Source organism: Cynocephalus volans, chromosome 15, assembly GCF_027409185.1.
Source record: "Cynocephalus volans isolate mCynVol1 chromosome 15, mCynVol1.pri, whole genome shotgun sequence".
NCBI lineage: Eukaryota > Metazoa > Chordata > Mammalia > Dermoptera > Cynocephalidae > Cynocephalus > Cynocephalus volans.
Genome location: NC_084474.1, coordinates 29,639,278 through 29,665,767, shown reverse-complemented (window position 1 = coordinate 29,665,767; position 26,490 = coordinate 29,639,278). Strand labels below are relative to the sequence as shown.

The following is a 26,490-nucleotide window of genomic DNA, read 5'->3' as shown; positions in this document are numbered from 1 at the left end:
GACGGTTTTAGAAAAGGCACGGGAGAGAGATTACATGAATGAGTTAGTACAAAACTGCTAATAAAGCCTATAACATGGGTAAAAGGCAGAGGGTATAATTTGCTGGCAAAATTATTTAGTACCAACTACCAAGAACTAAGAGAAAAAATTTTAAGTATATATTATTTATTTAAACTGCAAAAGTAAGAGAAACTTATTTAAAGAAGAGAATAAAAATTGTTTCCAATGCTGAGAATTTGTTTGGATTAAACTTACAAAGAAAGAATTTCTTTTTAACTTTAGAGTGTGTTTTCCTTGGACACTGAAATAAGGTTACATTTTACATTGGTCAAACTTTATCTGTGATTAGAGTTTATATGATACAATTCTTATAATGTATTAAGTCATTTTCATTTTACAAGATGTTTATTTTTTATGTTTGATTACTGTATTGTTTTACTACTTTTGTAGTAAAGTTTTTTCTTTCGTTTTTACTTTTGTTACTTTTCCCTCGGCTGAGTAAAGGAAATTCCTCTATGAGAAGTACTTGTATGCGAAAAGAAAATGCGTCTCTGAAATTAATTTGATTTCTTAGGTTCACAGATGCAGAAAATGTTACATACCTGGTTTCTTACAAAAACCACATTAGTTTAAATGATTTAAGGACATAAAGTAATATGAAATTTCCAAAATAAATTTTGGTGAACAAAAAGATTGAGGCACAGAAACGTAATACATTTGGAGAAAAAGTGGAAAGAAAACCTATATAAAGCCTTTTGCCAGGACTGGTGGGTTAGCTCAGTTGGTTAGAGCATGGTGCTGTTAACACGCAAGGTGTGGGGTTCGATCCCTGTACCGGCCAGCCACCAAAAAAAAAAAAAAAAAAAAAAAAAAAAGGAGTTAAACAACACTTTATTAAAGTGGAAGTTACTTCTAAAATTTCATTGAACAGAACTTCTTGGAGGAAATGGGCTTTAACAGAAAGCAAGCACCGTTTAGATCCTTTTCTTCACGTTCATTAACTGCCTCTTAAGCAAGGCAACGTGGTATTTTCCTGGGGCAGAAAAATCCCATTATAAAATAAAGCAGAAAATGGTAAAGGACCACAAAAAAAATGTTTTCATTGTGTAATGATTTTAAAAAACAGAAGAAGAAGAGGAGAAGAAAGAAATAAAACGAAGCAGAAAAAAGGATGCGTTTGGTCGCTCCTCTGTGGCCCGCAGGGACTCAGAGGGTCGCAAGCTGGTGTCCTGGAAAAAGTCCTGGGTGAAGTCGGGGGGGCCCGCACGCGGGGTGCTGGTGCCCATCGAGCGCTGTTCCTGTCCTGGCCTCGGAGCGACAATGCCCGCTGGCTGTCGTGTCCCCAGACGTTAGGAAGCAGAGTTGGGAGCCAGGAAAAGTGGCCGCCCAGGCCGGGCTCCTGGCCGGGCCGCGAGCACCTGCTTTTCCGCTCTCCCCGCGGGCGGTCGCGGGCGGTCCCGGGCAGGGCGGGGGCGCGGGCGCGTCCCGGGCAGGCTGCGGCGTCCTCCCCACCTGGGCAGGGGCCGCCGCAGCCACCGCCACCCGCCCGGAGCCCCGACGGGCGCGCCGCCAGCGCCGGGGAGGGGCGGCGCGGAGGGCGGGGGCCGCGCGGGGCAGGGCCGGGCTGGGCCGCGCCGGCCGCTCGGGCAGCTCGGGGCCGCGGCTCTCGACGGCGCAGAGCACTCGCCCGAGGGCCTGTCGCGTGGCAGGCGCCGCCGGAGCGCTGGCCATGAGGACCCTATGGATGGCGCTGTGCGCGCTGGCGCGGCTGTGGCCCGGGGCCCTGGCTGGCTGCGCCGAGGCCGGGCGCTGCTGCCCTGGCCGGGACCCTGCCTGCTTTGCCCGCGGCTGGAGGCTGGACAGGGTCTATGGGACCTGCTTCTGCGACCAAGCCTGCCTCCTCACCGGGGACTGCTGCTTCGACTACGCCAGGGCGTGCCCAGGTGGGTGGCCGTGGCCGGGCCGAGGGTGGGGCGCTGGCAGTTCGCCGGCAGCCAAGAGGCACAGGGCCAAGGACCGCAGCCCGGAGCCAGGCGCCCCTCAGCCCTTTCCACCACGACGTGTCCGGCCCCTCTATCCCAGCCCATCCCTGCTACCTCTATCCAGGTACACCCAGAGCCCTCCATCCAGGGGTCTCCCAATCCTCTCCATCTAGGCGGATGGCTCCCAAGCACCCCTCTCCACCAGAACCTGATGGGAGGGGCCGGAGCTCTCTGTCCTGCTCCTGCAAGGGTGTGGGGCCACCTCTGTGGATGACTTCTCCAGTTCGGGACCTCCAGCTAGAGAGGGCCACCTCCAGCCTGGAGAGATGGCACCGACAGGTTCCTGGGCATGCCCCTGGGCCAGGCCCACCACTTTCACACTGTTAACCCTCAGGGATCTTCAGTGAGAAGTGAGAGAGCAGGAATGTGTCATCGGCCCACCTTGTGCCAGGGGCTCACACTTTCTTCTGGAGAGCAAGTTCTTGGAGGACTGAGGTTGTCCTCACCTCTGGACCCCAACGTGTGGCCCAGCCTTTTCCTCATGGGAAGTGCTCAGTATATTGTTGGAATTCAAGTTTATCTATATGGCATGATAAGGATTTTTACCTCAAGGTCCCTCTTATCTTGCCAGTTTTCTGTTAGGGTCAGTCTTTTTCATCTTCGAATTTTCCACAATTTGTCACTGTTCCGTGTCTCTGTGAAGGGCTCAATGAATGCTGGTTTAGTTGAATGAAAAGGCAAAGGAAGAAATGGTGAGTGTAGTCCTGAAGTGCAAGGTGTACCTGAGAGAAGCCAGCTCTGGAAGTTAAAGTAGCCCTGCTCCCTACCCCATCACCCCACAAGCCACACTTATGTTAGGGTTTGACTTCAAGAATCCCAGAGCTGTGAGGTCCTCAGCATCTTCCAGGGAGAGGAACTGACAGGACCATGTCATTTCCCCAGGAACTGGATGCCCAGTGGGGAGGAGTAGCCCTCCTGTCTCTCTGCTGCTTGAAGAGGTCACCAGCCCACGACCAGCCCAGTCACCCAGGCCTGGTGCCAAAAGACCACAGTTGAAAAAGATTCTTTGACCTGGTTGAAAGCTAATGATTGACTTTTGAATAGTGATATTCTTTTTGATAACTTCTTTCCCTTTTCTTCTCCAAGGCCAGGGTATTTTACTACTAAAGAAAGGTGGAAGAGTCAGCTATTTAGGAAATGCAGCACCCTCGAGCCAGATGTCCGTAGCCCCTCCTCATGGCGTCCTAAACTCCAGTGTACCTGAGTTACTTGGATAATTCAGGCAAAGCCTCACTCACTATTATGGATTCCCTCTTTCATGAGGGGCTTGCCCACATTTAAGAGTAATTGCAGAATTCGTGCAGTCCAGATAACGTACTCAGGTCTGTGGTAAACACAGGACAGAAAGATAACAAAGATGCAGTGTCTGCTCTCTAGGAGTTCATAGTCTAGCTGGCAACACATGCAAAACTACTTAAAAACATGTTTAGTAGCAAAATAGGTGATCTGGGAGGGGAAACTTTAAAGACTGGAGGAATTCAAGGAAGACTTCCCAGAGGAAGTGATGGGCAACCCTAGCCATGGAGAATGCTCAAGAAGACAGGATGTGGGGCTCTAGGAGTGAAGCCTAATGTCATGGTCCAGCAGTTACCTGTGGACGTCGGCCTGTGTGTGTCAGGCCCTGTGCTAGACCCCGAGGCTGAAATGGTGGGCAGGACAGCCGGTGGATGCAGCTAGATCTGAAGAGATCCAGGCTTGTAAGAGGCATGGGAAAGGACGAGGTGACTGTCTGAGAAGACTTGCTTTCTAGTAAGGCCTGATGGTGCTACTTCAAAAAGAAGTCCCTTATTTTCAGTCTAGGAGGGAGAAATAGCAAAACAAAGAATATTGTTTTGGAGTGGAGATTTATCGGGTATGAACAGAAGAGATGAGATGACCTTACAGTCTCACAAAGAACCTAGAAAGAATTTGGCAAGTGCATGCCTTGGAGAGGAGCCGTGAGGGGTAGGCAGAGGACCAAAGCCACAGAAGGAAATGGTGGTCTGCTAGAATTTTAAAAGTCACATATTCAGGAACCCTAAATGCTCCTTCCCAAGGAGTCAACAGAGGGCCTAGTAGATTGAGGCAGAAGCAGACCCAAAAAGGCTTCTCACTGGTAAATTCTCTGCTCCTGGAGTTTCTCATGAGGGGAGGAAGCAAATGGAGACCACTGGAAGTTGGCCACTTGGGGAGACTGAGCCTCACCACCCCCGGATCAGCCACACCATGCTGGCAGTGCGCACGGGGCAGGGTCCCCACAGGCCTGCCTCCCGGGCCCAGCACTGACTCCTGGAATCCCTTATCACAGAGGCTGCCTCCCAAATATATATATATATATTTTGGTGAATTTTTTTCCAGAAATAACCTGAATGCCTCAATTTTGCCCCTGAAGTCAGAGAATCCTGGGTTCAACCTTTACCCTGTCTTCTACTGGCTTTGTGACTTTGGAAAACATATGTCAGCCTCTGGGGACCTAAAGTTCCTTATTTATGAAAGGGGAATGACAAAGCCACCATGTGAAACTGTCGAGTGGATGGGAGGAGACATTGGAAAGCCCGAGCAAGGCACCTGCCACATGTAGGCACTTAGGTAGGGACACCGGGGAACATTTTATTTGACTGAATATTGACACAATAAATTTTTGACAACATATGCCATTGAAATAATTTGTGTTAGTTAATATTAAATCATAAATGTCTTTTATTGAACTCCCACCATGTGCCAGGTACTTACACAATTCATCTGATTTAATCCTCCCAGCCATTGTGTAAGAAAGGCAGTTCAGGTCCACAATTGCTTATTGATAATCCCCAAAGCCAAAAAGTGCTAATATTTGAAAGTTTTCTTGTAGTTCACTTGGTAGCAAAAATCTCACTTGACCTGAACTGAAGGAAGGCTATTGACAATCTTTGTTTATCCCCTTTAGTGTGAATATATTTTGCCTCAGAAATATTAACATGTTTTGCAAGGGGCTGTCCCAGACCGTGCTGGAGAGAGAGGACACCCAACATAAGATATATACACTGTATGCCCTTTCTAAGATCTGGGAAATCCTGATTTCTGAAATTCATCTGCGTCAAGGGTTTGGGAAGAGACATGTTTGACCTGCATTCACGTTTTACGGATGCAGCAGCTCAGGCTTCCCAGGGCTCCCATTGCTCAAGGGAACAGGAATGAGCAGCAGAGCTGAGGTCTGAACCCACAGCTATCTGAGCTCAAGCTGCCATCAGCCACATCTATTTGTGCCAATTCATGGCTATTATTTATTCCTAAATAAATCAAGTTTCCATGCCTCAGAGCCCTCGGTCACTCTATATACATAGAACCATTCTGTCTCTTAGAATCTGTTACCTGTTGTTGCTGACTAAAGCCTTTTTGACTAAATGAAAAAAGCCTTTTCAATGTGAATGAAAAATGTAACTGAGTCAGTATAACTAAGCATGCTTTGCTTCTGTTCCTCCTGATTTTTTCATCTTGATAAACGCATTATGATGATGATGATGAAGGGGCTAAGAGATGAAATACTGGCATTTCTTTTTCCAAGTAGAAAGTCGTTTTGTTTTTTGACTCATGTAAAAAAAATGTTACTGGATCTATGGAATTTCTAAATGGCTAAAGAAATCTGTTATGGAATGGATTATCTCAGAAAATTTTATTTTGATGATGGCATGGGTTTCAACACCAATAATGAATCACAACTGCCAGCCCCCCTACACACACGCACACACACAAGGACAGAAAATTCTCCATTGACTGTGCCTGACGGGTGGTGGGGAGACGAGTGGGGGAACAGATCCAAGTTACCCTGCCCTGGAAGATCTTCTTGGAAGACTTGCTTATCAGGAATATAACACCCCAACCTCTACTTCACCAGCTAGGTTCCTAGAACTTGCATTCTAAGATCACAGAAACAGTAGGTTGCATTACATCACTGATCAGCAACTTCAGGGAAGGGAAATAACCCAAGTAGAGCAGGACAAAGGATGAGTAGCCTCTATTGCCAGTATCTTTTCCTAGATTTATGAGGAGTCTAGGAAACAAACTGGCCAAATCTGATGACATCATATCTGGAGGGAAAAGGGGCCACCATGCTTGAAAATATGGGCTCCAAAACTTACCCAAAGGAGAGATGTCACAGCCTATGATGATTTAGAAAGTTGAGGCTGTAAGGAGCCGGAACAGTCTAAGTGGCATCAAATGGCTTCCCCTGCCTTTGCAGAAAAAATGAGCAGGGCCTGGAGCCAGTATTCAAAATGTCCTGACTTAGCAGAATTTGGCTGCAGCCCGTGGGTGTGCAGTGAAGGAGAATAAAGTTGTTAACACTTACCCAGCTTTTACTCTGTGTCAGGCCCGCTCCCGAGCCCTTCACAGCTGTTATCTTACTTGGGTCTCACAGTCTGCTGAGTTTATTCCTCATGTTGGTGTCATTTTATGGAGGAGGTCATTGAGGCACAGAGAGTTTAGGTAACTTGTCCACAGTCACTCTGCTTATAAATCATGGAGTGAGATTTCAACCCAGGAAGTATTATGTTTGACTGCCTCAGAGACACAAGGCTTTATGAGAAGCTGTGCTTTGCAGGGCAGGCCCCAGATAAGTACTGGTAGAGTGAGGGAGCTTTCTCTCGCCATCAGCTCTATGCTCCCAGGAGGGAGAGAGTGTGTCCTGCTGCTCTGTGGAATCCCCTAATGGCCATCATAATGCCACTTAATAATGTGTGTCAAAAGAGCACAAGCAATCATTCCAGCTAGGGGATGTTATTCATGTCTTCAGAGGCCACTGCCATCTGAGGTGTATACACATTCCCGTTGAAAATTTTCCTTCCCTGACTACAAAATATGTCTGTTGCAGAAAATTTGGAAAGTACAGAAATGCACAAAAGAAGAAAACAACTCACCAGGGAACCTATGACCTAGAAAAAAGCATCATTGTCTTTTTAATTCATATCCTCTTTTTTTTTTCTGGGTTTACATGACGTGCAAAATTCTATTTTTCTAATGAGGAAGCCCATTTCATTGTCTTGCTAACATTTTATGAATTAGTCAAGTTAATGTCTCAAAAGAAAAAAAAACCTATTGGGAGCCAGATAATACAGTTTCTGCAAGAAAGGAAAAATACTTGATTGTATTATTGGAGCTTTTTGAGGGGGTAAATAGGCATTTGGGCAACGTATTCTCATTTGATTTTCAGAGAAGCTTTGACCGTGTTCCACGGGAAAGGATATATGAGGGGTCTTCAAAGGTTCATGAAAAGATTCACATTATCTTTCAATTCCATTTTTCCGTGATCTCTTTTGAAGCACATTTCTTATATATGGAGAGAGGAAAAAGGCAGATGACATATAGTTAAAATTATGTCACCATGAGGTGTGTGTGTGTGTGTGTGTGTGTGTGTGTGTGTGTGTGTGTGTGTGTGTTATGGGACAAAGGAGCTGTTTTATTTTTCTTCCATAGAATGTCAAGAAACAATAGCTGGGCACAAATGGGTACTGTTGTGGATGAAATGTAAAAAGGATATTTCCTTGGGAACAATTAGGATGATTTGAACTTAACAACGTGAGGGAGAAAGCACTTGTTGGTGGGTGGTCTTAAATTTTAGGTGGCAAAGAGCCAAGCAGGCAGGGCTAGATTACAAAGGAGAGCACTTGAGTCTCTGATTAACCAGGAAGACACGGCTGCATGGAAACAAGAGCAAGGCTGTACAGCAAAGAAGAAATAATCCAAACTATATTTATAGAACGAAGGGCTCTGGCCATCAGCTCAGTTTGTTGCTGTGTGTGTGTGTGTGTGTGTGTGTGTGTGTGTGTGTGTAGGAGGCTGAGAAACTACTGTACTTAGAGATGCTGGCCAGAGAAGGACTACCTGAAGAGGAAACTGTTCATCTGAGACCTAAAGGATGACAGGGCCCAGCCATGCCCAGAGTGGGGAAAATATTCCCGGCAGAATGAAAACATGTACAAAGGTGTGAAAGAGCTTGGTGTGTCCAAGGGTAAAGAGGCCAATGTGGCTGGAGCTGGAGCAGAGGCTGGCCTGGGGGTGGAACTCCCGGTGGGACTGGAGGGTCAGGCAGAGACAGGTCACACAGGACCTTGTAGGTCATTTCAGGAATAGAATCCAAATGGAATGAGAGTTTAAGAAGTCATTTATTTAGGGCTGGTCATTTAGCTCAGTTGGTTAGAGCACCACCTTGTAACACCAAGGTTAAGACACCAAGGTTGGTTTGGATCCCTATGCTGGCCAGCCAGCCACCAAAAAAAACAAACAAAAAAACCAAAACCATACCATTTATTTAAAAAAAAAATCAGTGGTACATCTTGTAAGGTAATTGTACTTGGATATGACTACCTAACCCTGTTAGGACATGTGAAAATATACCCTACTCTTGTGTACAGATTCATTACTGAAATCACTAACTTACTTTTCTGTTCTTGGCCATTCTCCTTTGGTTGTGGTCAGGATATCTGATGATCAGAAAGCACTTGAAGAAGGGGGACCGGTTGGTAAACCTAGAAGGACGTGATAATTCCTTACACTCTGTATCTATCCATTCTCTCTCTCCAGTGAGCCAAGAGGCAGAGGTGCCCGCTGGACTCACAGCAGGAACTTAGGTGTCCAGTTCGTGACTCTTCTCTTCTGTGTCTGTCCTCCACTCCCCTGTGGTGTCTTTTGGGATCACCTCCCAAAAAAGTTACTTGCATTCAAATCCACATCTCATGGGCTTCTTCGGGGGAAATCCAACCTGACTATTAGGCTGAGTTTAAACAAAGGACAGAAAAGGAAAGAAAAAGAAAAAATGTGCTTGCTGAGCTTCGTGGCACCCGTTACGTCTAGGCTTCCTTCCCCTAAGAGGGCTGGGTGATGTGATCGAATCCTAACTATTAAGCAACTGGGAAGCTGTGACAAGCTTGGAGTCAAAGGCCATCATGCCACTCGCTAGGTAACAGTCTGCTGGGCTCTGTAAACAGGTGGTGATACTAAAGTTGAAGATTGAGAAAGTCAGAGTTTAAGAAACTATTTTCATATGCTGTGTACAGACATGAATTAGATCAGTTTTAGTGGGAAAGGGGACTAGAATACCAACGGAATAGTTCAAAAGGAAATCTGTGTCATGCAGCTGTAATATATGACTTGTGGTAATAAATCCGTATTTCCCCTAACCTCCATCACCCAAGGTTTCTTGTGATCTATGATGGCTTGCAATCCAAATAATCAAGTTCACAAGTTAATCAAAAATAGAATCTTTAGTGCAGAATAGGAATAAATACCTCAGATTAATCTTTCAGCGCTAAATATTTTCTGAGACATTTTTATTCACGTAATTCTATGTGAATTTCTTTTCATTTTGCCTTCCAATGAAGCCATTGAGATGTTGTCCTGGACCCTGGAAATTTTCTATTCTCTTTATGAGGCTTTTAAAGTCCCACATGGAAAAAACAGGAAATAGCATTTTGCCAAGGACAAACTTAACCAATGGCAACAACAACTGATGCACAGAATTGATTCTGTGATTCTGAGGACTTCAACTGTGGAGCCAAACCAAACAAAATAAACACTGGACGTGAGACATGAATGTTGAAGAACTCCTGGGAGGCTAAATTCAGTCAGACAACTCTTTTACCATATGGACAAAGGCTAACCCAAGGCCATATTACTAAATTCTGAGTTGACACTGTGGCAAAAAATATTTTTAAATTTATTTTTTCTTAATTCACCCATGATAATTGTATATATTTATGGAGAACAATATAATATTTGGGTATAATCATACTGTGTGCAATGATCATATCAGGGAGCTTAGCATATCCATCACCTTAAACATTTGTCACCTTTTCATGTTGGGAACATTCAACATCATCTTGACGAGCTACTCAAAGTTCCACACTAATTTGTTGTTGACTATAGTCTTCTTATATTGCTACAGAACACTGGATCTTATTCTTCCTATCTCTCTACAATTTTGTATCCACTGACCACCCTCTCTCCATCCCCCCTCCTTACTAGTCTCTGGTAACCTACTCTCTACTTCTATGAGATCAGCTTTTTTAGCTTCCACAGATGAGTGAGAACATGTGGTATATCTCTTTCTGTGCCTGGTTTATTTCACTTAACAAGCTCATCTGTGTTGTTGCAAATGGCAGTATTTTATTCTTTTTTATGGCTGAGTAGTATTCCATTGTGTATATATACCACATTTTCTTTATCCATAGATGGACATTGAGGTTGGTTCCAACTGTTGACTACTGTGAATAGGGCCATGTTAAACATAGGAGTGCAGGTATCCCTTCAACTTGTTGATTTCTATTCCTTTGGATATATGCCCAGTAATGGGGTTGCTGAATCCTATGGTAGTTCTATCTGTATTTGTTTGAGAATACTATTTTGCATAATGGCTATACTAATTTGTATTCCTACCAACAATACATAAGAGTTCCCTTTTCTCTGCATCCTTGCCAGCATTTGTTATTTTCTGTATTTTTGATGATAGGCATTCTAACTAGGATCAGATGATACCTCACTGTGGTTTTGATTTACATTTCTCTGATGATTAGTGATGTTGAGCATTTTTTCATATATTTGTTGGCCATTTGTATGTCTTCTTTTGAAAAATGTCTATTCATCTCTTGCTCATTTTTAAATCAGATTATTTGTTTCTTGACTATTGAGTTTGAGTTCTTTGTATATTCTGGATATTAATCTCTTGTTGGATGCATAGTTTGTAAACTCTTTCTCCCATTCTGCAGGTTGTCTTATTGCTTTGTTGATTATATTCTTTGCTGTGTAAATGGCTTTTAGTTTGATATAATCCCATTTGTTTATCTTTGCTTTTATTGCCTGTGCTTCAGAAGTATTTTATTCATAAAATATTTGCCCAGTCCTGTATCCTGATGTGTTTCCCCTATGTTTTCTTCTAGAAGTTTTATAGTTTTGGGTCTTACATTTAAATCTTTAATCCGTTTTGAGTTGATTTTGGTATATGGTGAGAGATAGTGGTCTAGTTTAATTCTTCTGCAGATAGATCTCCAAATTTCCCAGCACCTTTCACTGTCCTTTCCCCAGTGGGTGTTCATAGCTCCTTTGTTAAAAATCAGTTGGCTGTAGGTATGTGGATTTATTTCTGAATTCTCTATGCTGTTCCATTGGTCTATGTGTCTGTTTTTGTACCAGTACTGTGCTGTTTTGATTAGTATAGCTTTGTAGTATATTTTGAAGTCAGAGTGGGTGATACCCTGCATTTTGTTCTTTTTGCTCAAGATTGCTTTGGCTATTCTGGGTTTGTGTGTGTATTATGAAGTGTTTTTCAAGTTCAACATATACGGCAGCACTAGCTAGAATCAGAGATGAGGTGGATTGGGGAGGAAGAGAGATATTCAAATAATTGAGTGTGGGTTAACTCAGTTGGTTAAAGTGCAGCCTTATAACACCAAGGACACAGTTTCAGATCCCCATACTGGCCAGATGCCAAAAGAAAGGAAGAAAGAAAGAACTGAAGACAGAAGGAGTCCTTCTTAATCAGCTCATAGCCTGGGGGTCTCCTTAAATGCCTTCTAGTTTGATGGGCCAATGAAATCATGGGATCATGAAAATAAAAAGGGAAGTGTCACAAGGGATGATAGAGCAGGAAGTGACCTGTTATTGATTCCCAAAGGTTGCCTGCATGACGGATATTGGGAATGAACTCTAAAGTGGCTCATTCTTCTTCATGTAGTTGACATATGATACCTATGGTTTTCAGATGATGAGTGAAGCATGTTTTAAAACAGTATTGAAAATTTTGAATTACTGACAGATGTTTATGGAGTGTGTGACTCTTTTCATGTCAGAGGTAGCTAAATGCTGCCAAATAACATGTCCTCTGAAAACCACGAACCCTAAACTACAGTGTGCTCAGAGGCAAAAGGAGTTTTCAAGTACCAACCAACTGTCAGAAGTCCAAATCAAGTTTTAAAAGAAGTCAGTGTGCTTTCTTGTCGAAAACACCATTAACTTGAAAAGTATGAGGGTGAAAGGGAAAGTGGGTCACACTTTTGGAAAAAAAAGTTTTGGCATCTAGTTCAGAGGCACATCTTCCATCCTCTTGTTCTTTTCTTATGTTTAATTTCAAGTCCTGAAATAATTCAACTTAAAAACACATTATGGCCCTTTTAAAGGGCTCATTAGAACTTTCAATGGGAAAGTTAAATGTGAAACCACGTTGTTTTGTGGTGAGGAAACTGGATTTTTAAATTCCATCTTTGGATTTGGTAAGTGGACTTCAGAAGCTTCTAAAGGCACCGGCTTGACTTGTCCAGCAAGCGAATCCTAAGCTACATTGCTGGACGGCAGCGGAGCTCTGAGGCTGCTGACAGTATGGGTAGCACGGAGGGACAGGAGGAACAAGTCCCGAGGGCCACATTCGAGTCCTGCCTCTGCCTCTTCCTGTGCAACCTCGAGGACTCCTTAGCTCTCTGGACCCAGCTGCTCATCCCTCTGCTCCACCTGTTGTAGCCAGTGAGTCTACCAGCCGTGGAGGATGAAAGCAGAGCAAATGGCAGAAGCCACAAGCACTGGGCCCTGTGCGTGGCCCTGAGCCACGGTCTTGCTGAGAATTGACCTGCTGAGGTGATAGGAGCACCAGTGGGTGAAGGTCATTTTCTATACTTCTTGTTTTCTCTTTGTTTTCTACACTGAATATGTATTACTGTTATAATAAAAATGTTATGGGCAGGGGCAGATAAAGTTAATAGCAAGGAAAAACAAAGCAAAGATCTGATCTGACCCTGGTAGTAGGAGGAAGTGCCCTGAAGGCATCCATCCCTTGTGCTTGGGTGTGTGTCCCTGGCTCAGATCCACCTTCAGGATCCAGAGATATCTGCATGCCTCTGAGAGCTACCGATTATCAGTTAACCATCAGGGTGGGTGGAATCAATGTCACCTGGGCCCTAGTGAGGCTTTATGTGTTCTGCTGGGTCAAGGGCATGGTCAAGGTGAAGTTTACATGGGATACACTCGACTGTTTGTGTTGGCAGGAACAGCCTGGCAGCCTGGCTGGGTTTACTCAGGTGAGCGTCCTATTGTGCTGTTTTTCAGCTCGCCCATGTTTCGTTGGGGAGTGGAGTCCCTGGAGTGGTTGTGCAAACCAGTGCAAGCCAACGACCCGCGTGCGGAGGCGCTCGGTGCAGCAGGAGCCTCAGAACGGTGGGACACCCTGCCCGCCCCTGGAAGAGCGAGCTGGCTGCCTGGAGTACTCCACCCTGCAGGGCCAGGACTGCGGGCACTCCTTTGGTACCGATGTTTTCATGGTTGCTGCTTTTGTTATCTCTGATGACTTTTTGGCCACTTCATCCCATAAAAGGCCATGTACTAGGCAGGGAAAGTTCCATGAGCTGCAGGGAGAGGGATGGGCCAGCCTGCCCAAAGGAGATAGGAAGATCAGGAAATGCTTGATAAGGGAATTAATGGCCAGCTGCACAAGTGCCTCCCTTTCCCCCTGCTTCCCTTGGTATGTTTTATAACCCGATGGCCCATTCTTATTGTGCATGGACTCAGTAATAAAATAAACCATGTCCAGGTGGTTTTTAGTGAACTCAGTCAAATTGGTGATAAAGGACTTTAGATAGAATGGTGATATTTCACGCAGGACAGTAAGTGTCCAGTAAGGGTAACCCTATTTCACCTTCTGCTGTAATTCCTGTTTAATCACGCACACTCATAATGTGTGAAAATAGTAGAAAACTGGTAAATTTCTAAACAATGATAAAATGATTTTCTTCAAACACATGCCTCTGCTCTTCAGCTGACTGGATTGGGTCTGATGTGATCAGATTTATGATTTGAAAAGATCACTCTAGTTATGCAGTAGCCAACGGAGGGGCCAGGAGTCAGCTCATGAATGAGCTGGCAGCCATCCAAGCTCACAAAGAAATAAACGAAAGGCCCCGATGTCTTGATCTGGATTGAACCCATTAGGGCAAGGCACTGACGTTTCAGGATAGCAAAGACTATATGTTTTCGCAGGAAGGGGGAAAATTACACATAAACATGATCCTCATCAATCCATCTCGTTCTTTATTTTATTGCACACATTAATATTTATTGAGTTTTTTTTTCCTTTTTTTGGCAGCTGGCCTGTTGGGGATCTGAACCCTTGACCTTGGTGTTACAAAGCTGTGCTCTAAGAAACTGAACTATCTGGCCATCCCTTATTTATTGAGAGTCTACTTGATGTCGAGTGCTGGGCTGGGTACAGGGTTTACAAGTGATGAGAAAGTCGATGTGGAGCTTGCTGCGCTGCAGATCACAGCTGAGAGAGAGGGAGCATTATGATCAGATAATCCCAGAAATCAAAGCTGTGGTGACTCGTTCAACTACTAGAAACGAGGGAAAGGTACATGGAGCTATGAGTGGGTATAATAAGGTGATTCCTCCTTGTCTCAGGGGAGAAAGGGGCAGGGGCTTCCTAGAGATAGGGCTGAGATACTAGAGCTGCCCAGGCAGACAGACCAGCATAGTGGTTAAACCTGATGGGTGGGCATAGGGGGCTGGAGGGGTTCGGGGGCTGATCGAAGTTAAAAATATGATCATGAGCTGCAGGAGCACAGCAAGCTTTCCGGGGCAGTGTTTGGACAGGGCTACACGAGAGGGGAGGTCCTCACAGCATGAGGCTGTCCTGAGATTTATGGTGGGCTGGGCTAGGAGGGCGACATCCAGAAGGGGAGGCGGGCACCAGAAGTCCCAGGGGCGCGGGGGTTGGAGAGGGACCTTACAGGTCTAGGTGATGTCGCTCAGCAGCATGGCGGGGAATTTCTGGGTCAGAGATTCCGAAGGGCAGTAGCAGCTTGGGGTCTTACAACCATAAGCCTCTAGCCTATCAATGACCAGCAGATGCTGGGTATAGTTTCATGGGGGTGCAAAGCAGGCAGGCCGTAAATGGCTAAAAATCTGCATGCTTGGCTATTTTTAAAACAATTCGATGTGCAAACAGTTGGGTTTGGTGGCAGTAGACTGTTGAGTTAAAGGGTCTCAGTCTGTGATGAGGAAATAACCGAGGGGCCTTCCTTGGCTCATTTATACGACATGGGGGAAGCACAGGGCCCATGTGAGAAGCCCAGGGAAGGCTGGCATGTGGGCAGCACAGTGAGCACCCTGTTCAGGATCCTGGTCTTTATCTTAAGAGCCCTAGAAAGCCATTGGGGTGCTTTCTGCAGGGGCCAATGTAATCAGATCTGTGATTTGGAAAGCTCACTCTGGTAGTGTAGTGGCAAATGGAGAGCCCCTCTTGTTAATCGGCTGTCACATTAAGCTCACAGGGAAATAATTTAGTGCTTTGAAAGTGGTTGCTCACAGAAACAGTCATAGAACAAAATGACATTTGGCTCATGCACTGCAGAAACACTACAAAAAAGGCTCAGGGAGGAAGTCGGTGTATGGCATTATTGATTTTGTTGATGGCTCTTAAAACTCAGAGTCGGTCTATCAGGAAAAGCAACTGCTCTACTTATTTACAGTGTTTGGCTGCTAGAAAGTGTTTCTTCAGCACATTGGACTCTTCAGTGCTGCACCAGGCTGTCACAGACCCCTTCCCATCCCAGGATCTCTTTACAACAGGACAATGCAGGAAAGGTGGAGGAAGGTCAAGAAGAAGACACTATGGATCAAGGGCAAAGGGCACCAGGGAGTGAGATTATCAGCGGTGTAAGGGACAGTGTGGCACTGGTCAGATCTGGGCCACACCCAACCCCTGGGGATCTTCTTTGCTCAGAGATTTCCACTCCTCTTCCTTTAGCTGGCCTCTCCTCCCCTGGTCCTTGTGTTCCCAAATTATCCCTCTCACCACTCCTCCACCACACTCCACTAAGAGCAATTTAAAAGCAAGCAGTCTTCTCTGATTTCCCTGAAGTTGTTGGTGACTTTGGTTTAATGCTAGCAGGATATATCTTTACTTAACAGCCTCCTTTCCCAATAATGAAAATAAAATCTCCTAGCTTAGAAAAAGAGGGGAAATCTCTACTTGGGGCGGGGCCACTGGCATCTGCAGTCCTGACTTTGGTCCTCGGGATTCCTGTTCCCATTGGGGATGTCTTGGTGATGATTACTCCTGTCACATTTAGTTGGGGAAGATAGGGCACCGTGAACATTCCAGTCTAGTGCTTCCTCACCTGACCAACAGCAGCAGCGCCTGGGAGCCTGTTAGAAATGCATGCACCTTGGACCCCACCCAGACCCAAGGGATCAAAATCCCCCGGGGTGGGCCCAGCACTCTGTTGTAGTGAGATCTCCAGGAGATTCTGATGCTTGTGGAGTTTGAGAACCTCTGCTCCAGCCTTAGCATGGACACACAACCTTGTGTTATAGCTGGGTCACTTAAACAACACATTCCTAAAGGAAAAATTTCCCCAAGTGCATCCTCTTTTGTTATAACAGCTGTGCAAAAAAAGGGGATGTCAGGAAAATGTGGAGTAAATTTGTTAGACAGTTTTCTCTCCCAAAGAACTTTTCAGAGCCTTATTTACACTGATATGCATTTTCATTCTATAAGAGGGAATTAGGAAATGCAGTGTTTTCCCAATTTATTTGATTGTATTCTCTTCCTTCCACGGGGCATCCCACTAAAATCATTTGTGTCCTGTGGAATACACTTTGGAAAATGATGGATGACTAAGGGACAAGAGGGAAATAAGAGACAGTTACATGACACCCAATTTGGTAGATTTACCCCAGCTCCTGTGCATTCACTTGTGTGATTCATTAGTTTTGCCCTTATTGAGCACCTATTACATGTCAGCACTGTGTTAGGTTTTGAAGATCCAAACTTGAATAATAAACATATCACAGCTAATTTTAACTAAATGTGATGAGCTCTGTGATAGAAGAATACACAGGTTGTTGTGGGACCATGGGACAAGAGCACTCACCTCAATCTGGGGGCTCTCAGTCCTGCTATTGGTCACTTGTGTACCTGTTACTGCCTCCCCCAGCCCCTACCAGACTTCTATTCACAATGCAGGAGCCTTTGTTGCATGGCATATGAATCTCTTACATTCACATGGCAGAGAGCTTTTATAGACATTATTGATCCAGTCTTCATAGCAATCCTACAAAGGAGTGTATTAGTTTTCTGTGGCTGCTATAACAAGTTACCACAAACTTAGTGGCTTAAAACAACACAAGTTTATTACCTTACAGTTCTGTTGGATAGAATTCCAACACAGGTCTTGCTGGACTAAAATTGTGTCAGCAAAGCTGTGTTCTTTTCTGAAAGTTATAGAGGGAATTTGTTTCTTTGTCTTTTCATGGAGAAAAGGAGGTCCTTAATATATAGGAGCAGAAAGGTGAGTTGTGCCCTACAGTTATGTGGAAAGTAGAATTTGTAAGTGATGAACTTGGATATTTATCTGAGGAGAGTTCTAAGCAAAGTGTTGAAGCTGCAGCCTGATTTCTTCTTGGTGCTTATAGTAAAACAGAGAAAAGAGAGAGAGATTGAGGGAAGAATGTTTAATCTTAAGGGAATCAGGACTTGATGAATTGGGAAATTCTCAGCCTATCAAAACAGCAAAGGATGCTAAAATTAAGAGATTTACTGTCAGGAAAGCATGTTCTAGAGAAAAACGCCAAGGGTGTGGCTGTACGACCTTTTGTCCATATCTCAGAATGTCAGAGGTAACAAATTACCCCAATCGTAGTGACCCAAGCAACTCAAATCTATTATCGTACGGTTCTGTAGGTCAGAAGTCCGACATGGGTCTCACTGGGCTAACATCAAGGTGTCAGCAGGGCTGCACTTTTTTATGGAGGCTCTAGGGGAGAATCTGTTTCCTTGCATTTCCCATCTTCCAGAGGCTGGTCACATTTCTTTTTTCATAGTCCCCTTCCTCCGTCTCCACAGCCAGCAACATTGCGTCTCTCTGTGCCTTTCTTCCATAGTCACAACTCCCCCTCTGACTGACTCTTTTTAAGGACTCTTGTGATTACATTGGGCCCACCTGGATAATCTAGGATAGTCTTCCTATTTTTTTTTTTAATATTTTATTTTTTATTAAATTTTTTTTTTTTTTTGCAGCTGGCCGGTACAGGGATTGAACCCAGACCATTGTGTTATCAGCACCATGCTCTAGCCACCTGAGCTAACTGGCCAGCCCCTCCTGTACACTCAAATCATCTTTAGGTTACTTAAAGTCAACTGAGTAGCAACCTTAATTCCATCTGTAATCTTAATTCCTTTTTGCCACGGAACGTAACATATTCACAGGTTCTAGGGATTGGGACATGCCCATTATTATGTTTATCACAGGGAGATGGGACAGGGTCATTATCCTTGGTTTACACATGAGGACATTGGTGTTCTGAGAGGTGACAGCACTTGTGAAGAGCTACCAAAACTTAAACCTGGTCACATGGCTCTAAATCCTGTGGGTTTTCCCCTCTCAGTGTTGTTTTGCTGTTAACTGTCATTGCTGGAGCTAAAATTGTGATTACAGATGATGATAACTAAGGGGAAATAGAAGGCCCTGGGAAGCCAGTGAGTGAACATGATCACTGACGCTTTCTTATCAATGATCAAGTGGCTATTGAATGTTTCCTGTTTTATTTAATGCATATCATGATTATATTTTATCATAAGCACAAATTTTAAAAGCTCCATTATTGAATTTATTACACATTACTGACAATTGTTCATGTGCTTTCCTCCTAAAAGGAGATTGATGTGCTCTCTTATGAACTCTGTGCTCCAGGTAGGTGTCATTTGTCAAATCTTCATTTTATCCTCTTCTTCACTATATCCACAGACCAGTGATTCTAAGCCTGCTTTTGTGACACCCATTGTGTCAGAAGGCATTTATGAAATCCTCAAAGCAGATCTAATTTACTTTCATGTTCAAAGTAAGTATGTGCGGTGCCATGCTTTTGGAAGTGGAAGTTGTTGCAGAACCAAACAATGCTAGGCTGACAGAATGCCAGGGAAGCTGGCCAATAGCCTGTGAACAAAGACTACATAACATCTGAATATTGCCAGGAACGGGGAAGGGAGGGGAGCTAACATGTATGGAGAGCCTTTGTCCCCAGGCACCGGCTATGTACTGAAGGCAAAAATAATTTAGAAATTATTTACCACTCTTAAGTAATGAAAATTAAATTTGTGGGGAATATTAAAACACAGTGCTGATTCAGAGACCTCCAGGCCATCTGGCTCCAGGTCTATTTACTGAAAACTCCTGTGAGGGGGAGGGACACCTCACAATAGAATGTGCCACCAAACCAAGCCCAGGGGACAAGGTCCTGGGCAAATGCCTTGCTTTAATGATGTGCCATGGCCGCAGAAGCTTGAAAATGAACGCGGACAGTAAGTCTTAAAAAACAAAAGCTATCTTCTGTGTTGGGTCCTTCCTTAGTCCTTTGTCATTTATTTTCCCTTCATTCAACCTCTAGGCACCTCCGTTTTCTGATGAATAAAATTGATATAACACCTCTTGATGAAGTTTTTGTGAAGATTGGAACAGATGATGAGAAATTACTTAGGCTATAAAAACACAAGGGGCCATCATACTAGGGATGTAAATCTGCACCCCGAGTGCCCTTCCCCCACCTCCAGACTACAGTCCCCACCCCACGTCCCACCCCTATTGCAAGGCCTGAGGGGACTCAGAGTACAATGTGCTAAAAGTTTCCCTTTTCCTTTCTTAAATCTGACTTTACTTTGGGGATAGTGATTAGGGACAGAAAGGAGAAATAAAGCAGAATTTAAATAATTTGTAGAAAATATGCTCTATAGAACTGAGGTTAACAGAGGTGGGAAAGGGGAGGGGGTTTAGAGAGAAATTGGTAAAGGGCCACAAAAGATGATTACATCGTGTAATGTTGAATACACTAATTATCCTGATTTGCACATCACATATTGCACACACATTGATATCCAATGCTGTACCCCACAGTTATGTAAAATCAACTGTTTCAATAAAAAAAAAAAGAAAAGAAAAGAAAATATGCTGCATAAATAGTAGAATTTTGGCATCTGCATTACTGTAAAGGCTGTGTGGCACTGAGACATGGCCTGGCTCTGCCATACTAGACATGAGCCTTGAACACACTTCTTGACTTCTCTGTGCCACAGTCTTCTCTTCTGTGTCCTCCTGTTGTGATAAATGAACTAATACAAGGAAAGAGACTTAGCTGTTGTGCCTGGAAACTTAGAATTGCATAATTGTTAGGTTTTATTTTGATTACGATAGAACCTTTTCTAAGGATTTTATTTCAGAAACTATAGTTTCCCTTCCACTTTCTAACTTAATTTTTTTCCTGATCTATACATCAAGTACCTAACCTTTAAACTTTTGTAATGCAGTACAAATTAGGCAATCAAATAAATGTTTTGAGCTAAAGAAATGTATCTTGAAAATTTTATAGTATGACTTGTGCAACACAGCATGGATTTAGCAGTAATTTTTATTCTTCACGTGGTGAATAAACACATACATGTGTCAGAAGAACAGAAATGAAACAATATATGGGAAACATAAAAATCCTTTAGATGTTTGTGTTTCTGATAATTAGGTCTGAGAGAAACAGAAGGATTCTGATATAGACATGCAGGCACTTGCTCTTATTAATCTGTCTGTGTATTTTAGAAATGCAAATGCTACAGTCACATTTGGAAAGCATGACATGCTGTCTTTGGAAAACAATTAGACATGTCCGTGCAGCAAGAAAGAGCCACACAAGCTGGGACACTAGGGTTCACTCTAGCGGTGAATAATTTTCATACTGGAGAGATTAGGCAGCAAGCCGCAGGAAACAAGAACCGTCCCTATGACTGCTGGGAGCAAGTGGCTACCTGGCATCAGGCCGCTCTTGTCTTACATTCCCTAGTAGTACAAAATGACTCCTCATTAAGAAAATCTAAAAGAGAATTAAGGCCTGCCCTCTTGTGGCAGTAACAAGCCAAGTAGAGCCAACATTTAGGCTGGAAGATTTATCGTGCAGCTGGTCCCCTCGTGCCATTTTGCTCCTGCTAAGGATGACTGTGGCATCTCACAAGCCAACATCAGTTTGTATCTGCCCTTCCTGGGATTGTACAGCTTCTGAAACAAAAGGTAGGAAGGACTGTTGAGCCATCTCAGCCACAAGGTTCAGTGCAGGAACAGAAGACCCCAGGGAAGGAGGACCTGGGCGTCTTGGTGGCAGTCCCAGGACTCCATTCATTCAGTCACTCGTGGGCCCATTCACTCATTGCACAAACATTTACCGCATGTGTAAATGTGAAGGGTACAGTGATGAGGGAGGCAAAGCCCCACTTTCCTTGAGTTGACAGCAGCGTGGAATCAAGAGGTAACCTGTAGGTGCTGTTTACGGCAACAGGTGCCTCCCCAGACATAGGGACGAAATAGAGAGGAGACACCAAATAAAATTAGAGAGCAGGGGAGGGAGGAAGGCTTCTGGCTCCTTTTCTTTGACACAGAGCATCAGAGTTGGGGCAGAGTTGAGGGAGGAGAGAAAAGAGAAGGGGAACACTTCAGACTGTCTTCCCCAAGGCTGGGTGGGGATGATGACGTGCTGGCCAGTGCTGGCCAGTGACACCCGAGCCCGGTCAGGTAGGCAGAGCTTGCAGGCCGCAGTTCCAGGAGGCTTGGGGAGCACTCTCACTTCCCTCCTCCTTCTCCTCTTCTGTTTTTTCCTTTCTCAGTTCTTCCTTCTCTCTGGGTGTCTGCTTTTTCTCCTTCTATCCCCCTTTCTCTCTCTTTTCTCGTTTTTCTCTCTCCTTTCTTCCTTCTCTTGCTCCTTTCTATTCTTTTACTTCATTCTATCTTTCCCTTTTCTTCTCTGCTTCACTTTCTCTCATTAAAAAAACATCCCTGGTTTGGCCGGTTAGCTCAGTTGGTTAGAGCACAGCCTTATAACACCAAGGTCATGGGTTCGGTTCTCTGCGCTGGTCAGCTACCAAAAAAAAATCCCCTCCCGTTCTCTCCATTCGCTATTGCCTCACTTTTTTCCTTGCCCACTCCCCCCCATCTTTTTATTTCTCCTGGTTTTCCTTCCTGGCCTCTCTCCTTCCTTTCACAGTTTTATTACTGCAGACAAACGTGCCTGTCAGAGGCCTGCAATCCCCAATCCACCCATCTGCATGCACACAAATCTTTATTGAATTTGGTTCTAGGGACACTAACTTAGCCTCATGTCGCTCCTTGATGGTGTGTCACAGAACTTTGGATACAGAAATGGAGACTTAAGTTTGGGAAGTGTTGCTCTCAGTACTTTGGCTACATGTGTGTTCCACGTGATTCTCCCTTTTCTAGTTCCTGCCTTTATAACTACCTCTGCGTTCAACAAGGAGAGAACAAGACAAGCTGCGTCTCCACAGTGGTCTATGCACACCGAGGATGCCGGGTAATTTGGTGGTGGTGTTTTTTTTAAATTTATGATTTTCCAGTCATATAGTCAAGTCTGTCCAAAAGGGTCAATTTGGTTTGACTATGTTTTCTTCTGTTACTTGGTCACTGACTTTGGGTAAAACATGACTCTTCAGCAGAGAGTTGGGAAAGTACTTGTCCCCTCTGTCTCTGAGATCTGTTCTCCAAGAAAAAACAAGCTATATAAAAATGAGAGGATATTATCATCCTAGTATTATTTATCAATCACACTAAGGATGCCCCTCTTACAGACTTTATGAGACCATAGACTCTGGCACCACCTTTTTGGTGAGTTTAAAAGTGGCACATACTTCAGTGCAGAGGAGTTCTTATTGAAACCTAATGGCACAGGCTGGAAGGCACCTCCATGCTCATCTGAAGTTCACTCTTCTGCCATAAGATAAGGTATACCAGATGGCTGCGTGTTCAGATCCCCACAGTGACACTCATGAGCTGTAAGACCTTGGATAAGTTGTTCCATCTCAGTTTTTTTCTTTTTTAAAAATGAGAATATTAATACTTATCACATGGGGTTGGTATGAGTATTGAATGAAAATAGCATTGAAGAAATGTCTGGGTTAAGTTGTCTGATTGAAGTTGACTGAACTCACATAGTAGAATTTTCTATCTCCATAACTAAAGGTACTTAATAATTAGTACCTACTAAAGGTACTTAATAAATAGTACCTGCCTAAATGTCCTTAATAACCAGTACCTATATTGTTAGGATCTTTGAAGCAGATCCCCCATACATACCACAGCTCATAATCTATGGATAAGAAACTAGCCCATTGATTAAGCTGCAGTGTTCTATTAACTTGTGAACAGGCACTCCCCACCTGGTCCAGTCTGCCAAAAGCCCTCAGAGATGACGTCCTTCCGAAGACTTTCTACAGTGTCCCGCCATCTCAATTACAGCACGTGAAATTGTTGCTTCTTTTGCTCTAGATACTGTATGGAGTTCAAGACAGAGTCCTTGACTCCTCACTGTGCTCTGGAAAACCGCCCCCTGACTCGATGGATGCAGTATCTCCGGGAGGGATACACGGTGTGTGTCGAGTGTCAACCTCCTGCCATGAACTCCGTGAGCCTTCGCTGTTCCGGAGATGGCCTGGACTCTGATGGGTAAGGGAAGGAAACTCACTGAGGGACTTTTCCTGTTACTCATTCTGAGAGATCTGTCCTCTCCATGTCCTGAATGGCTGACCAGTATGGAACATATAAAAGCATAATTTCGGGGGTCAAATAAGGGCAAGCATCACAGTAAATGAGGGGAACCATCCTCCAGCAGTCCCTGAGTCTAGGGCTCCCATTCCCACTGTGGGATGCAGAGGCTCTATATACCAGAGATGAAGAATGGGTCAGTTTGGATACTGGAGTTCAGATCAAGCTCCCAATGGCTGCCAAAAACCTGACCACTCCAAAATGGTATTCTGAAGACCACTTGAATCGGAATGTCTTGGGATGGGGATTTAAAACATACAGATTCCTGAGCCCCACTTCAGACCAACTGAATCAGATTGATGGGGGTGGATTTTTAATAATCTCTTAGATCAGGGATCAGAAAACTTCATCTGTAAAGGGCTAGAGTAGATAATTTTGGCTTTGCAGACCATATGGTCTTTGTCACACAACTGCTCAACTATGACGTGGTAGCAGGAAAGCAGCCATAAGACACTATGTAAACCTTGGCTTTGTTATAACAAAACTTTATTTATGGACACTAACATTTGAATTTCATATAATTTTCATGTGTCACAAAATGTTATTAATCTTTTGATTTTCTTTTAACTCTTTAAAATGTAAAAATCATTCTCAACCCACAGTCCATACAAAAAGAGGGGGTAGGTTGGATTTGGCCTATAAGGGGTCATGGTTTGCTGATCCCTGCCCTGGTGATTCATACCCATGGTGAAGTTTTAGAGTCACTGCTCAGTGGTGCTCTTTTATAAAATTATAACTGAGGTAGTAGTGGGCTCAGCTCTGCAGGGTAATAATCCTATATAAATTTATAGATTTTCCAAAAGAATTGACTCCAAAATCATTTTGCCACCGTGCCCATCTATTTGAGTCCTGTGCTTATTTACCATTTAAATCTGATGACATTATTCATAACTAAGAGAAGAATCAGCTTCATGCTGGGCAGCTATTGGACAAAGACCAATTTAGGTTGCACATGGATTATGGTTTTAAGCATGTCCAGTGGAGCGGATAAAAATATAGATTAAAAGTAACATATAGACCTTTCCAGTTAATCATTATTCCCATAGAATGTTTTAATATTTAATAACTTGAATTTATGTTTATTAGTCACTTGTGCCTAAAGGCCTCTCTCTATTGAGTATAGACCATATGAACAATAAAGTGTGTGAGGAATTCATATCAAACAGAAACTTAATATTTAGACGATATTATTCTGAATACCTCATCCATATTTTGACTTTAAATGAATTTATAATTTAATTTGTACCCATAAAGAAAGTACTTAAACCCTGGCTGAAGCACTAGTGACGTTAAAAATGATAATTTTAATAATCTGGCTTTGCTCTTTCTATTTCTCCCATTTTTTCATTATGAAATCAAAGAGTTGGAAAGGATTAAAAGAGATCATTTGTTTCAGACTCTCCTAGTCTAAATATACATGAAACAGCCATATAAATACAGTAATCCCAAACTACTCTCTCAGCATGAGGGTGTCCTCAAATAGGCATTAGTTGGTAACTTGCTTTGACAGAACCTAAAGAAGGGAAACTCAGAAGGTGTGATTTGTGATGCATTTCAAAATACTGTGTGATAAGTATTTTTTTTAAAAAACTTCAATTTATAATTTTGTAAATTAGAATTTTCTTTGGTTTGCTTTTGGTGTAACTAACATTTTCAAAATACCGTTTCAGAAATCAAACTCTCCATTGGCAAGCAATTGGCAATCCTCGATGTCAAGGAACTTGGAAAAAAGTTCGGCGAGTAGACCAGTGTTCTTGTCCAGATGTTCACAGTTTTATTTTTATATAGATTAGCAATGTAAATATTTCAAAATGCATTTGTAAACATGCTGAATAGTATCAAGTTGTGTTCAATGCTTCATAAACCTTCAAAAACTCTGAACACACATCACTGCCACATTCTGAAGTAGAGAAAGAAAATTTAGGGGCCAGTTTTCAAGAAACACAGTACCTTTATTTTTATTTTTACTGAGTTGAGGACCCACCCTAAAAGCTCCTGTGGTTACATGGCCTTACCTTCCATCTGGAGTCCTCTCATTCAACAAGTGGCCCATGAGACACTGAATACATGCCTGTTTGTACTAAAATTACTACAGCACGGTCTATTTATTGGTAAGTTGTCACGTAAGGGTATCCATGCTTTGAATCTTGCATTCTTTCTATTTCATAAGCTCTTAAAAGCTTCTCTCTTTAAAAAATGTAAACAGATATATGTACACTCGCACATATATTTCCCCTATATTATTCCGTAAATTTTGAAAAAATAATTTCAAGCAAGTTGTCACAAATAATTCTCCACAGGGCAAGCTGTTTGAAATTTCAGTAAGCATTTTGTAATAAAAACCCAACAGCTATGATAAAAACATTTTTTAAAGATGAAAAAAAATTTGGGGGGGTTATTGAAAAGATTAATCAAATGCTCATTCTAGGTCAATAGGAGTTCTTTTAAATGTTTTAATTTTTATGAAGGGAAATTTTGGCACCAATGAACAAAACAAGTGCTTTAATTATGAAAACTCTACCACCATCCCATCTAAGATTATTTCCAAGGCTTAAAGCCCTAAGCAGAATAAAATAATCTTTCAGAGTCCAACTTCAAGTTTACTTGAAGTAAACTTCCCAACTTTTCTTACAGCATACATTTTCTTATGTGTGGGCTGGATGGCTGAGGTATAGATTATAGAAGGCATGGATTCTATGACCTTGCACACAGAGAGAGAAATATTAGTCTTCTTATTTTATGATTGGAAAATCAATGAACTAGAGGCAAAGTGGCACATTTAATGATCTGGGATTGCAGGTCATTTTGCAAGCCAGCCACAGAGCCAAATCTGGGCTCCCCATCTAGGACTCAACTTCAGTAAAAAGACT

The 26,490-nt window shown here is 43.3% G+C and overlaps 1 protein-coding gene across 1 annotated transcript; it reads left to right on the top strand.

Annotated features, from left to right (window-relative positions):
* Nucleotides 1-1,708: 1,708 nt before the first annotated feature.
* SBSPON (somatomedin B and thrombospondin type 1 domain containing) lies at nucleotides 1,709-25,408 on the top strand. The gene is made up of 5 exons (XM_063080136.1): nucleotides 1,709-1,943; nucleotides 13,086-13,280; nucleotides 22,283-22,373; nucleotides 23,345-23,521; nucleotides 25,291-25,408. The coding sequence occupies exons 1-5, from the start codon at nucleotides 1,730-1,732 to the stop codon at nucleotides 25,406-25,408; spliced, it is 795 nt and encodes a 264-aa protein (XP_062936206.1). The 5' UTR covers nucleotides 1,709-1,729.
* The last annotated feature ends 1,082 nt before the right edge of the window (nucleotides 25,409-26,490 follow it).

Coding starts and splice junctions, on each gene's coding strand:
- SBSPON (XM_063080136.1), top strand. CDS start 1,730: ATGAGGACCCTATGGATGGCGCTGTGCGCGCTGGCGCGGCTGTGGCCC. Junction 1,944..13,085: donor CTACGCCAGGGCGTGCCCAG/GTGGGTGGCCGT, acceptor GCTGTTTTTCAG/CTCGCCCATGTTTCGTTGGG. Junction 23,522..25,290: donor GATGGCCTGGACTCTGATGG/GTAAGGGAAGGA, acceptor ATACCGTTTCAG/AAATCAAACTCTCCATTGGC.